Source organism: Pipistrellus hanaki (genome assembly GCF_964339955.1).
Source record: "Pipistrellus hanaki genome assembly, chromosome: 2".
Taxonomy (NCBI): domain Eukaryota; kingdom Metazoa; phylum Chordata; class Mammalia; order Chiroptera; family Vespertilionidae; genus Pipistrellus; species Pipistrellus hanaki.
The window spans coordinates 133,506,133-133,518,704 of NC_140504.1; the positions used below are offsets into that span (position 1 = coordinate 133,506,133).

The window sequence follows — 12,572 nt, forward strand, 5'->3', positions numbered from 1 at the left end:
ACTTCAAGCATACCAACATCAGATATGGGGGTGCCAGAAGAAGAGAGGGAACAAGATGCTGAAAACCTATTTGAAGAAAAAATGACTGAAAACTTCTCCCACCTGGTGAAAGAAATAGACTTAAAGTCCAGGAAGCACACAACCCCCCCCCCCCCGCCAAAAAGGAATCCAAAGAGGACCACTCCAAGACACATCATAATTAAAATGCCAAGAGCAAAAGACGAAGAGAGAATATTAAAAGCAGCAAGAGAAAAACAGTTAATAACCTACAAGGGAGCACCCATACAATTGTCAACTGATTTCTCAACAGAAACTATGCAGGCCGGACAAGAGTGGCAAGAAATATTCAGAGTGATGAATAGCAGAATCTACAAACAAAGTTATCATTCAGAATTGAAGGTCATATAAAGAGCTTCACAGATAAGAAAAAACTAAAGGAGTTCATCACCACCAAACCAGTATTATATTAAATGCTGAAAGGTATTCTTTAAGAAGAGGAAGAAAAATAAAAAAGTAAAGATAAAGATTATGAACAACAAATACATATCGATCAACAAGTGAATCTAAAAATCAAGTGAATTAAAAATCTGATGAACAGAATATAACAAAATCAAGGGCATAGGAAGGGAGTGGACTGAACATTCTCAGGGGGAAAGAGGTGTAGGGAATGTGGGAAGAGACTGGACAAAAATTGTACACCTATGGATGAGGACAATGAGGGGAGGTAAGGGCAGAAAGTAGGGTGGGAAACAGGTGGAGGGAAGCTATGGAGGGAAAAAAGAGGAACAACTGTAATAATCTGAACAATAAAGATTTATTAAATTAAAATAAAGAAATGGTGCAGAGGGAAGAAGAGAGAGGCCAGAGAATAAAGAAAAATGAAAGATCTCTATGAAACCTATCTGAGTCCATCAGAAAAATAGCAATATTAGAATTATAGAGGAGGAATACAAGGAACATGGAATGGACAGTCTATTAAAACAAATAGTAGATGAGAAAGAACTAAGTTCTCTAATCCAAGAGGCAAACAGAACATCTAGTTACCTCTCCAAGGCACTTGGTAGTGAAGCTGTCAAAAACTAATGACAAAAAGAAAAAAATTAATGACAAAGAAAAAATTCTCAAAGCAGCCAGGGAAAAGGAAAAAGTAACCTACAAAGGAAAACCAATCAAAATTTCATCTCACTTCTCAGCAGAAACTCTACAAACCAATGGAACCAAATATTCAAATGTTTGAAAAAGAGAAATTACCAATCACTAATAACATACATAGCACAATTATGAAGGAGAAGTAATGATGTTCCCAGACATATAGGAGCTGAGGGATTTTATCACCAGAAAACCTCCATTGCAGGAAATATAAGAGGAGTTATCTACCTGAAACAAAAAAAACATAAGGTCACAAAACCAAAAATAAGGTCACACACACAAAAAAACAAAACAAAAAAAAACCACACACACAAAAAAACTTACAGCATAAACAGGGATAATCTGACAACAAAACATAAAAGTAAAGGGAAGCAAGGTCTGAATTAGCAAAGGAAGACGAAGATCAAATGCACTCAAAAGAAAAAAAAATTTTGGTATATATGTCACTTCAATTTTTACAAACCTAATGATAACACAGACAAAAATTCCCAAACCAGGATATAGAGCTTAAAAAAAGAAGAAACAGAGGAAAGATGAATGGAATACCACCAAACAACTGACAGAAACATAAAGGAAAAGAACCAATGGAAGCCCAGAGCTACCAGAAAACAAAAGATAAAATGGCTATAGGAAATTCTCATACATCAAGATTAACCCAAAATGTAAATGGCCTGAACTCACCAATAAAAAGGCACAGAGTAGCAGAGTGGATAAAAAAACAAAATCCATTCAATGATGCCTATAAGAGACATGTCCAAGATGCAAAGACAAAGGTAGATTCAAAGTAAAAGGGTGGAAAATGATTCTCCAAGCAAACCACATCCACAGGAATGCAGGCCTATCCATACATATATCTGACAAAATAGATTTCAAGATAACAAAGATAATAAGAGACAAACATGGACACTTAATAATGATAAAAGGAACACTACATCAAGAAAGCATAACACTTCTTAACATATTGTATATACACCCAACGAGGGAGCACTGCAATATATAAAACAACCACTAGATCAAATGGACATAATAGACATTTACAGAACCTTTCATTCCAGAATATCAGATTATACATTCTTCTCCAGCGCACATGGAACATTCTCAAGGATGGACCATACGTTGGATCACAAAGCTAGCATTACCAATTCAAGAAGATTGAAATTATACTAAGTATATTGTCTGACCACGATGCCTTGAAATTAGAAATCGATTGCAAAAATGAAGTAAAAAACACACACAAATTCATGAAGACTAAACAACATACTACTAAAAAATGACTGGGCCAAAGAAGAAATAAAAGATGAGATCAAAAGATATATAGAGACAAATGAGAATGACAATACAACATATCAAAACCTCTGGGATGCAGTGGAAGTAGTAATAAGAGAGAAGCTTATATCACTATTTCATCAGATCTAGTTCAAGAAACAAGAGAAATCCCAATAAACAACTTAACGCCACATCTTAAAGTACTAGAAAAAGAAGAAAAGCAACCCAAGGTCAGCAGAAGAAAGGAAATAGAAAACTTAGAGCAGAATTAAATGAAATAAAGACTATACAAAAAAAAATCAATAAAGCAAAGAGCTGGATCTTTGAAAAGATTAATAAAATTGACAAACCCCTGGCTAGCTAGATTCACTAAGAAAAAAGGAAAAAGACCCTTATAAACAAAATCAGAAATGAGAGAAAAATTACCACAGATATCACAGATATACAAAGGATCATACTAGAATATTATAAAAGACTATATACTACCAAATTCAATAACCTAGAAGAAATAGATAAGTTCCTAGAAATATATAACCTTCCTAAATCATGAAGTATTGGAAAATCTAAATAGACTGTTCAGCAGTGAGGAGGTTTGTTTCAACAACTTCCCAAAACCAAAAGTCCAGGCTTCACCAGTGAATTCTACCAAACTTTCAAAGAGGATTTAAAACCTATCCTATCAAACTCTTCCAGAAAATTGAAGAAGAGGCAATGCTTCCTAACACTTTCTATGAGGCCAATATAACCCTGATTCCAAAACCAGGCAAAGATAATACAAAAAAATAAAACTACAGACCAATATCTCTAAAGAATACAGATGCAAAAATCCTAACCAAAATACTAGCAAATAGAATACAACAGTATATCCAAAAAATAATACATCATGATCAAGAGGGGTTCATTACTGAGGCACAAACAAGGATGGTCCAACATATGCAAATCAATCAACATAATATATCACATTAACAAGAGAAAGGATAAAAATCACATAGTCTTATCAACAGATGCAGAAAAAGCATTTGATAAGATACAACATCCATTTATGATTAAAGCACTCAATAAAAGAAGAATAGAAGGAAAATATCTCAACATAATGAAGGCTATATATGATAAACCCTCAGCTAATATCATACTTGATGGTGTAATACTGAAAGTTAGGGCCTGATATTCCCAAATATTTTTTCCCCACAAGCAGCCATAATTTTATTAATGAAATGGTACAAATTTTAAACCAAACTGCAGTAACTCTTTCAAAACACTAAAAAAAGGTCCTCCTTTTTAGATAATTACATTGTTAATTCCATAATAGTATTTACAATTTCATTACTGTTCTTCAGGTCTTGTACTGCCTTTGCTCTTATCAGAAACAAGACAAAGATATCCACTCTCACCACTCTTTTTCAATCCTAGCGGCCCCGTGCATGAATTCGTGCACAAGTGGGGTCCCTTGGCCTGGTTGGCAATTGGGGCCAATGGGGGCGGGGAAAGCAGCTAGGGGGAGGGACCACAGGAGGCTGGCCCACTGGGGGAAGGACCACAGGAGGTTGGCAGGCAAGGGGGAGGGACTGTGGGAGGTTGGCCAGCCACAGGTTGGCCATGAGAGCTCACTAACCATCGGGGGAAGTTCCTGCATTGAGCATCTGCCCCATGGTGGTCAGTGTGTGTCATAGCAACCAGTCAACCGGTCATTCGGTCATTTAGGCTTTTATATATATAGATAAAGCTGGAAGTTCTAGCCAGAGAAATAAGGAAAGAAAATAAATAAATAAAAGGCATCCAAATATTGAAGGAAATCAAACTGTGACTTTTTGCAGATGACATGATTCCATATATAGAAAATCTTAAAGATTCCACCAAAAAACTATTAAAAACAATAAACAAATATAACCAAGTTACAGGATACAAAATCAATGTGCAAAAATCCATTGCCTTCTGTATATTAACAACAAAACTTCAGAAAAAGAAATGAAAAAACAAAACACAATTTCTTTTGTAATTGCAACCAAAAGAATAAAAACAAAAAATGTGGAAGACCTATATACTGAAAATTACAAAGCTATATTAAAAGATATTGAAAAGATACAACAAAATGGAAAAATATCCCGTGTTCACAGAATGGAAGAACCAACATAGTTAAAATAGCCATATTACCCCAAAGCAATATACAGATTTAATGCAATCCCCATCAAAATTCCAACTTCATTTTTAAAATAAATAGATCGAGAAATCATCACAGTTGTGTGAAACTACAAAAAGCTCCAAATAGCTAAAGCAATCCTGAGAAAAAAGAACAAAGCTGGAGGTATCACACTACCAGACTCCAAATTATACTACAGACTATAATAACCAAAACAGCATAGTATTGGCAGAGAAAGAGACACATAGATCAATTGAATCAAATAGAAAGCCCAGATATAAAACCACCTTCTATAAACAGATAATTTTGGAAAAAGGAGCCAGAAATACATAATGGAGGAATTCAAAGTTCAAGATGAAGCTGTCTCAAACATTCAAGAAAATATAGACTCCCAACTGTAGAAGGAGAGTGAAAAAGAAGAGGTTGATTAATAAGTGTAAAAGTTATAAGGACATGGAATTGGTCATGTCACAAGCAAATGTGTCCAGAGCAAAGGCAGTATGAGACCTGAAGAACAGTAATGAAATTGTAAATACTATTATGGAATTAACAATGTAATAATCTAAAAAGAAGGACCTTTTTTTAGTGTTTTGAGAGTTACTGCAGCTTGGTTTGAAATTTGTACCATTTCATTAATAAAATCATGGCTGCTTGTGGGGGAAAAAATATTTGGGAAAATGACACGATGTGCATATGCAACCAAATGTATATATTCCTGCTGACCATGGGGTAATAAAGAACAGGAAGAAAAGTGCAAAGGCAGAGAAAAAGGTTTAGTAAGAAAGAGAGTTAAACACCAGGAGATATATAAAATGACTGAATAAGTAAAAGGGAGAGAGAGAGTAAGTTCCAGAACAGGGAAGATATCTAAGGTCATCCACAAAATTTAGGGATAATGAAAGGCAAAAAATGCCATGCTATAGCCCCCTGATCCAGATTAAACAGTAAGTATACTTTAACCACTTAATAAATAATTGATTACAGAAGTTTAAAAGTGAATTATACACCAAATTAACTACTTTCCTCTTAAGACAAACAAGAACCATTATATTTAAATTCATCAAGTCTTGAGCACAGTGATAAAAGACTTTGGAAAAAAGGTATTTAAAAAAAAACCTCAAATAACAAAGTATTTTAAGTAGGTAAAAAAACAAAACCATTTTTAAATAGAGGTCTAAAAACTATAACCTTATCTCTTGGCTGTTTTTGAAAATCAGTACCGCTACTGTGCATTTTACAAATTTTTTTATAAGGTGAATAATTCAAAACTCCAAGCTGGCGAGGTTGAGAAAGATCTTCCAGAATCAGCCTTTCAGACCTTGATGGATTAAAGGCATAATCGGAAATTTCACTTGGACTAACACTAGAGAGAAAAAAAGAAAAGATGTATTTTAATTCTTTGATAGTTTATTCACTCCAAATTTCTATACATTAAATAAGGAATAAAGTAAAGCTTTGAAATGCTGCTGAAAATTGGATTCACACTGAAGAACTTAAGGCAATGCTTCAACTGAAATTTTAAATAAAACATAATTAATTTTAAACTAGCAAACTTGTGGTATCAGTCTAAATACTCTCAAATTAATGGAGTTTAATTATTTTTCTATTTCGAAAGTTGTAAAAACTTTCATGGTAATTTAAAGCAAAACAAAAAATAGTTAATTTCTATAAAGCTGTAATGAGAAGTTCTATAGAATTTAAATGAATCAATTTTCAATATAGCCAGGGTCTAGTTATTATAGATCCCCTTTTCTAAACAATAGTGCGAACTAAGTATTTTATTAAGTAATTCTAGAGCTTCTATGCTAGAATTACTTGTTTCAAAAAGCAATCATAATAAATGAATAAAGCCCCAAATATATATTTCATACTGTGTTTGTGTGTGTGTGTGTGTGTGTGTGCACTCTCTCACACACACACATACACACACACACACACACACACACATATATGGTGCTTCCTTAATATGTAAATGATCTCTAATATTTCTATTTTCTCCTAAACTGAGTTATATCCAAATTATAGAATATCATTTCCTATTATAGAAACATTAGAAATACAATAATGAAATTCAGACATTTTACATTATTAAATTAAGTCATACACTGAATTCTACATGTGACTTTATTTGCTTACCTGGATAACTCTTCCCCTAAATTCTGCAAACTCCATTCTGTTATTTTTAGCTCATGTCTTAAGGAAGCAACATTTGCAAGCAAACTTTCTTCTTCATTGTCTTTCTTATAGAAGTTTGATGTATTAGATTCCATTTCTTAAAAAAAAAGAAATGAATTTCTCGTACCTTGCCAAAAAGAACTTGTGGTATCAGTCTAAATACTATCACATTAATGGAGTTTAATTATTTTTCTATTTCAAAAGTTGTGAAAACTTTCATGGTAATTTAAAACAAACTAAAACAAAAAAATAGTTAATTTCTCTGAAGTATAAAGCTGTAATGGAAAGTTCTATAGAATTTAAATGAATCAATTTTCATTATAGCCAGGGTCTAATTATTATAGATCCCCTTTTCTAAACAATTGTGTAAACTAAGTATTTTTATTCCATGTTAAAGATGAAGAAAATAAGAATAAGAAAGATTAAATAATATACTCAAGGTCACACAAACAGTAAGTAATGGAACCAAGATTTGAACCTAACTCATCAGGATCCAAAGATCTTTTAATTGTCACACTGTAATTTTCTTATTATAGACCAATTTCAATATGACGTATTTGAAATTATATAATCACATTACAAGCTCTGGGTAGCTGATAAAATTGGTATTATTACAGTTATTCATATTTTCTGAAAGGCAACTTATTACCAAATAAAGATTATCTGCTTCTCTCATTTACAATGGTTATAAATTTTAAAAAGCACACACATTCACATCACAACCACAGATCAAAATGATGTTTGGTGGGTTACTCATGGAAATCCTATCTAATTAAAGAGTAATACGGAAATTAACCACCGCTCCGCAACAAAATGGCAGCGCCCATAGCGCCCATAGCCACAAGATGGCGGCGCCCAGTCCTCTCAGGCCCGCAGAAGTCCCCCAGCCCCAGGGAGGGCTGCTGCTGAGAGCAGGCAGCTTGCAGCCCGGGCTGTTAGCCTTGGAAACGGAGTCCTCCCCCCACATCCAGAGTGATCCACTCCCAGCCGAGATCCCGACAGTGACCTGGAAGGCGATGCCCACCCCTGCCGAGATCTGCTCCCAGCCAGGACCAGGCAGTAGCCTGGGAGGAAGCGCACATCTCCCCCTGACCTCGGCCTGCTCCTAGCTGTGGGCCTGGGCTGTAGGCCTTGGAGGCGTGCCCACACCACTTATCCCACCTCCCAGAGATCTGCTCCCATGGGGGGGAGAGGGGGAGATTCAGGCCTGGGAGGCAGCTGCGCCCCCCCCTGCAGAGCTTTCCCACCCAGCGACAGCCTGGGGTGTCAGCCTCCAAAGGGCCTGTGCCCCCATGGAGGCATTCCACACACACCTACAGCCTTGGAGCTTCCCTTGCCCCTAGCCCAGTGATTGGAGATGGGAGGAGTGATATCTGGGCAATGCTGCCCAGCAAACCTCTCCCATTGGGTAGAAACTTCTGACCAGGTTAGGGAGGTAAATGGGTTTTGTTTAAAATCTTTAGAAACCACAAAGGAAATATCTGAGGTAGGGTTTCACATTGGAAGTAACTTACAACTAATATCTGATGGCAAACAGGGACATTACAGTTACATTACTGGAGAGTACCCCGGTCTGGAGGTTGGCTCTGCAAGGGCCATGGTGGGTGCTCCCGCCCTGGTTCCTCAGCACCTTGGGCAGGGCTCGAGCCCACCCAGGAAGGCCTTTTCCCCTACAGTTTTCACCAAGGCAGGGAGGTTTTGTAAACATGAATAAGAAGTGCCCACACACAAGTCCTGAAGATGCCGGGGCTGGCAGAAATGACAAACCGGGAAAAGAGCAAAACCAGAATCCCCACCGATCCCAACATAGGTCATCTTTTTCTTCAGATGCCTGTGTGTTTCCCTCTTCTTCGTCTTCTGGAAGCAAGACAGATTCAAGTACTGACGATTCTACCAACGGAAAAGTTAAGAGAAAGAGAGGACAGAAAAGGAATAAAAGGAGAAAAGAAAGGACAAAAGATGAAACATCAAGAAAAAGAAAGAGAAGGAAGAAAGGAAGAAACAACCACATGATATCACCTTTCCAAGGTCTCATGAAATTTCTGTTTAAGGAGTTTATTTTATGACACTTTTAGTTTGGGTTTACATTTTTACTGGTTTGTCAAGACCACGGCAGGTACACTGTCCAATATGTTAAAGAAAAAACCCTATCTAATAAAGAGGGAATATGCAGGGGAGGGCATTTTGGGGTGACCGGGCTGTGGGATCAGGCCTAAACAGGCAGTCGGATATCCTCCGAGGGGTCCCAAATTGGAGAGGGTGCAGGTTGGGCTGAGGGACCACCACCACCACCCCCCATGCACAAATTTGCACCGGGCCTCTAGTCTATATGACAAAAGCCTAAGAGACCACTACAGGGGAACTAGAACAATTGGTCGCTATGATGCGCCCTGACCACCAGGGGGCAGGTGCTCAGCATAGGAGCTGCCCCCTGGTGGTCAGAGTGCTCCCACAGGAGGAGTGCCGCTCAGCCAGAAGCCAGGCTCATGGCTGGAGAGTGCAGCGAAGGTGGCAGGACCTCTCCCACCTCCACAGTAATACTAAGGAGCAGCGAACTGAGCTGTAAGGAGCAAGGGCTCCCGGACTATGAGAGGGATGCCTGACTGCTGGGAGTGACCTAAGCCGGCAGGCAGACATCCCCCAAGGGGTCTCGGGCTGTGAGAGGGCACATGCCAGGCTAAGGAACCTTCCCCTTCCCCCTCCCAGAAGTGAGCAAATTTCAGGCACCGGGCCTCTAGTATATGAAGAAAAGCTTTTGTTTCTTCAACTTAAGTGCATTTCTAGAGCTATGAAATTCTCTACTAAATGTCTTTGCACATAAAAATCGTGATAAGGGGCCACATTTTATTATTAAAAATTAACACATATAATTAAACACATATTGCTCATAACTAATAAAAATTAAATGAAAACTTTATAATCTCTATTATTCCTATCTCTTTCTGCATAATCCTAAAAAATTACATTCCTAGAGAACGAAGGTGGCAGCATAGGTTAACACACCTAATCTGCTGCAGTTGCAATTTCAAATATACAACTATAAAATAAGTCTATCACCCTAAACCCAAGGGAAATCTGGCTGAAAGACCTACAACTAAACTGAGAGAGAAAGAGGAAAATTCAGTGCACACGCGCTGAAAAACTGATGTGGGGGGGGGGGGGGGGGGCGGACACAATATGGGCTGGCGGAGGGCGTTGCTTTCTTCAACCCGAGACAGACAAGCTCCCGACCTCTCTGAAATCCAGTTTCTGGGGAGAGTCTAGACTGTCTGCCATCGGGTCAGAAAGTGAGGGTGGCTGGCTTGCAGAGCTTCACGCAAGAATAGTTCTTTGCTGTGCTGTGATGCGAGACGTGGGGAGACACGTGGAGACACGGGACACGGATTGGAGAGCGGCTGACAGGCAGCCATCGCTGTTGGCCACACCCCAGCCTAGTGATGCCTTGAGACTCCGCCCCTCACAATACATCCAAGCTCCAAGCAGAGACTTTTGCATACGAATGGCCATCTCAGTTGCAGTTTAACCTAACAAAGGAGGAGAGGACTGTGGTTCACGCTGTAGCTCCTGCAGGGTGCAGTAGCTGAACCTCAGGCACCCCATTGGAGATCCAGAAGCCAGTGTTCCTAATGCTCAGTTTTAACCTCTCACACCCATGAGTGACACATTCGGGAGATGGATTCAGTGAGCACCAGAGCCCCACTGAAACAAGGCGTGTCTCCAGCGAAGTAGTTCTCCCTTTATGACACAGCAGATCCTCACAGACAATTGGCCAGGAGTCAATTCCTCCCAGTGTACCAACAGCAAACAAGGCTTAATTACACTCATCCCACAAAGGGATATAGCAAAAGCGACCATCTCAGGTGATTGGGGAAGCCTAGCTATTGACCCCTATAGGTCACCGACTACACAAAGCCAGTCCATCAATACAGGGAGGCAGCCAAAATGAGGAGACGCAGAAGCAAGTCACGAATGGGAGAGACGGAGGAAAGTAAACTACTGGACGACACAGAGTTCAGATTCACCTTTATAAGATTACTCAAGAATCTTCTAAAAACCTTTGAGAAACTTAATGAGACCTCCAAGAAGCTTTGTGAGACCTTCAAAGACCTTAATAAGAATACCAAAAGTATGGAAAAGGACCAGCCAGAAATTAAGCATACACTGTCTGAAATAAAGACTATATAGAAACTCAACTATAGATCAATGTGCCCCAAGAATCAAACCAAAGATCTGGAATATAAGGAAGCAAAAATCACCCAACTAGAGAGCAAAATAAAGAAGAATCCAAAAGTGTAAGGATAGCATATGGAGCCTCTGGGACTGCTTAAAGCATACCAACATCCGGATTTTCAAGGAGCCAGGAGGGCGAGTAGGATATTGAAGGCCTTACGGAATAATGAAAACTTTCCCTACCTAGTGAAAGAAATAGACTTACAAGTTCAGGAAGCGCACAGAACCCCAAACAAAAGGAATCCAAAGAGGACCACACCAAGACACATCATAATTAAATGCCCAGGGCAAGAGACAAAATCTTACAAGCAGCAAGAGAAAAACAGCTAGTTACCTACAAAGGAATACCTATACGACTGTCAGTTGATTTCTCAATAGAAACTATGCAGGCCAGACGGGAATGGCAAGAAATATTCAAAATGATGAACAACAAGAACCTATAACCAAGATTACTCTACCCAGCAAAGCTATCATTCAGAATTGAAGGGCAGATGAAGTGCTTCACAGACAAGAAGAAGTTAAAGGAGTTTATCAACACCAAACCAGGATTACATGAAATGTTGAAGGGTATTCTTTAAGAAGAGGAAGAAGAAAAAGGTAAAGGTAAAAATATTATGAACAACAAAAAGACATCAAATACATACCTACCAACAAGTGAATCTAAAAATCAAGTGAATAAAAAAATCTGAAGAACAGAATGGACTGGTGTATACAATAGAATCAGGGACATAGAAAGGGATTGGACTAACAATTCCCAGGAAGAAGAGGGTCTGAGGGGTGTGGGAAGAGATTTGACAAAAATCTTACACCTATGGATGAAGACCATGGTGGGGATAAGGGCATGGAGTGGGGTTGGGAATCAAGTGGAGGGGAGCTATTGGAGGGAGAGGGGGAGAGGAACACCTGCAATAATCTGAACAATAAAGACTTATTATAAAAAAATAATAACATTCCTCTTTCAGATCCCATTTACCTTTAGCATTGTAGCATCCCTCTTTCCTCACCCTTCTAGAATTCTGACCACATTTCAAGCTCTAAATGGCTAGGAGTCCTATGAATTATGTTCAGGACTATAAGGCACTTAGGGAAACAGTATTTTCAGTGAATAAATTATTATTAAACCGCCTTTCCTTCCACTCATTCTGTTAAAATATTACATTTATCCCATACTCAAAATTTCTCAGATGTAAGGAGAAAGACTAAAAAGAAAACTCTCACCTTACTGAAATAAACTATGCTAGGAAATTAAATGAGATACTATGCAGTCTTAGAGAAAATCCTTCCCCCCCTTTTGCTTCTACAAATTTCCCTCCTCTTAATTATTAAGAAGACTCCCAAAGTCCATGTATCAGGTCCGACCCCATTCTGCTTTATCTTTTCACCATCTCTAGCTTCCCACAGAATGGTGAAGGGAAAAAAAAAGGGGGGGGGGGGGGCCTAAATAAAATTTGGGTAAATTCTAAAATGCCATCATCCCATTATCATGGTTCCACTAAATTAGGTTTTAGGTCCAACATCTTCCGTGTACTTGAATGTAAGAATTCTCTAACCCTTCTGAATTGAATGATCAATGAATACAGTCTATGTCCAAACATTTCCTTTCTCTTAGTGGGCC

General features: G+C 38.4%; 1 protein-coding gene across 5 annotated transcripts in view; it reads right to left on the reverse strand.

Moving 5' to 3' along the window:
• CCDC18 (coiled-coil domain containing 18) overlaps positions 1 to 12,572 on the reverse strand; it is a 150,181-nt gene that overhangs the window by 134,738 nt on the left and 2,871 nt on the right. For 4 of the 5 annotated variants that reach the window (XM_084873374.1, XM_084873375.1, XM_084873373.1 and 1 more), the window contains exons 2-3: positions 6,689 to 6,824; positions 5,741 to 5,915 (exon numbers count right to left, since the gene is read on the reverse strand). In XM_084873374.1, coding sequence (XP_084729500.1) covers positions 5,741 to 5,915; positions 6,689 to 6,824 — 311 coding nt within the window. The remainder of the gene's footprint in view (positions 1 to 5,740; positions 5,916 to 6,688; positions 6,825 to 12,572) is intronic. The other variant, XM_084873377.1, reaches the window with a different exon arrangement.